This window comes from Tetrahymena thermophila (assembly GCF_000189635.1).
Source record: "Tetrahymena thermophila SB210 genomic scaffold scf_8255274, whole genome shotgun sequence".
Classification (NCBI taxonomy): domain Eukaryota; phylum Ciliophora; class Oligohymenophorea; order Hymenostomatida; family Tetrahymenidae; genus Tetrahymena; species Tetrahymena thermophila.
This window is the reverse complement of record NW_002476823.1, coordinates 1-1,157: the sequence shown is the minus strand read 5'-3', so window position 1 is coordinate 1,157 and position 1,157 is coordinate 1. Positions and strand designations below refer to the sequence as shown.

The following is a 1,157-nucleotide window of genomic DNA, read 5'->3' as shown; positions in this document are numbered from 1 at the left end:
AGTGTAAAGGTTCTACATATGTTGTCAACTTGTTAAAGAAAATTGAAGGAAAGGAGTTTATTTACTTAGTTTTGAGTGAATGTTAAGGTAAAAAGCATCAATATTTTATGAGGTCACTAAAAAAATGTATTTAAAAAGGAACTCTAAGTGAGCTTATTGAAAAGAGTCCTAACAAAAAACTAAATGAATTATCTGCAATCAAGTATGCTAAAGATATTGCGGAAGGTCTTTTGCACATTCATTCCTAGAAGTGTATTTCCAACGATCTTAAAATGGATAATATACTCATTGACTATAATGGAAATGCTGTAGTTTGTAAGTTTTTGAATATAAAATGCAAAAAGATTTAATTTATCTGCTCTTAATTATTAACTAACTAACTAAAAAATAATTATAGCTGATTTAGGATTGGCAGATAGCCTAACAAAAACATCTGGATACGGAATGAACCAATATGTAATTCTTTATATTACTTATAGAAAGCCTACTTTCTGAAATAATTCTTAATTTTACAGTTAGGTAACTGGCTATTCTAAGCTCCAGAATGTTATGATCCAAATAAATTTCAAGATTATGCAGATGAATACTAAAAACTAGGATTAAACATAAGCACAAAGCCAACTATTAAGGTAAATTAGTTACAATTTAAACAAATTTTAACTTGTTTTTTCTATTAAAATAGAGTGAATGTTTCTCATTAGGTAATTAATAATCTTAGTTATTTGCATATAAATATTTATCTACTTTGATTGATTATTGAACAATATATACATTAAATTCTCAATATTTTTGGTACTAGATATACTTAGATTTTTGATAAAAAAGTAAATAGAATCTGACTAATAATTTTTTTTTCACCCTTTTTTTGAACCAAAATATTGAGAGTTTATTGTAGATAGATAGATATATAGATATTAAGATAGTTGGATATTCAATTCGATAAAATGTTTAATAAATATTAAGGTTATCTAATTTACCTTATGGTTTAAGACTTCAAAAGCACTTTAATGTTCAAGAAGCATTTGCCATTGAATTACAGCAATGAATTTGAGTAATTCACTTACAAAAACCAGCTTAAGTTCATAATTAACGGATTAACTTAATTCAAGCCAGAAGATAGGTTATCGATAAAAGACGTTTTAATTATATTAAAAGGA

General features: G+C 25.5%; 1 protein-coding gene across 1 annotated transcript; it reads left to right on the top strand. All coding sequences in view use genetic code 6, as the record gives it.

Moving 5' to 3' along the window:
• Nucleotides 1–107: 107 nt before the first annotated feature.
• TTHERM_02370050 (kinase domain protein) lies at nucleotides 108–1,045 on the top strand (the record flags this gene model as incomplete). The annotated part of the gene is made up of 6 exons (XM_001028479.2): nucleotides 108–315; nucleotides 398–456; nucleotides 516–629; nucleotides 683–701; nucleotides 800–824; nucleotides 964–1,045. The coding sequence occupies 6 exons, from the start codon at nucleotides 108–110 to the stop codon at nucleotides 1,043–1,045; spliced, it is 507 nt and encodes a 168-aa protein (XP_001028479.2).
• Nucleotides 1,046–1,157: the final 112 nt, after the last annotated feature.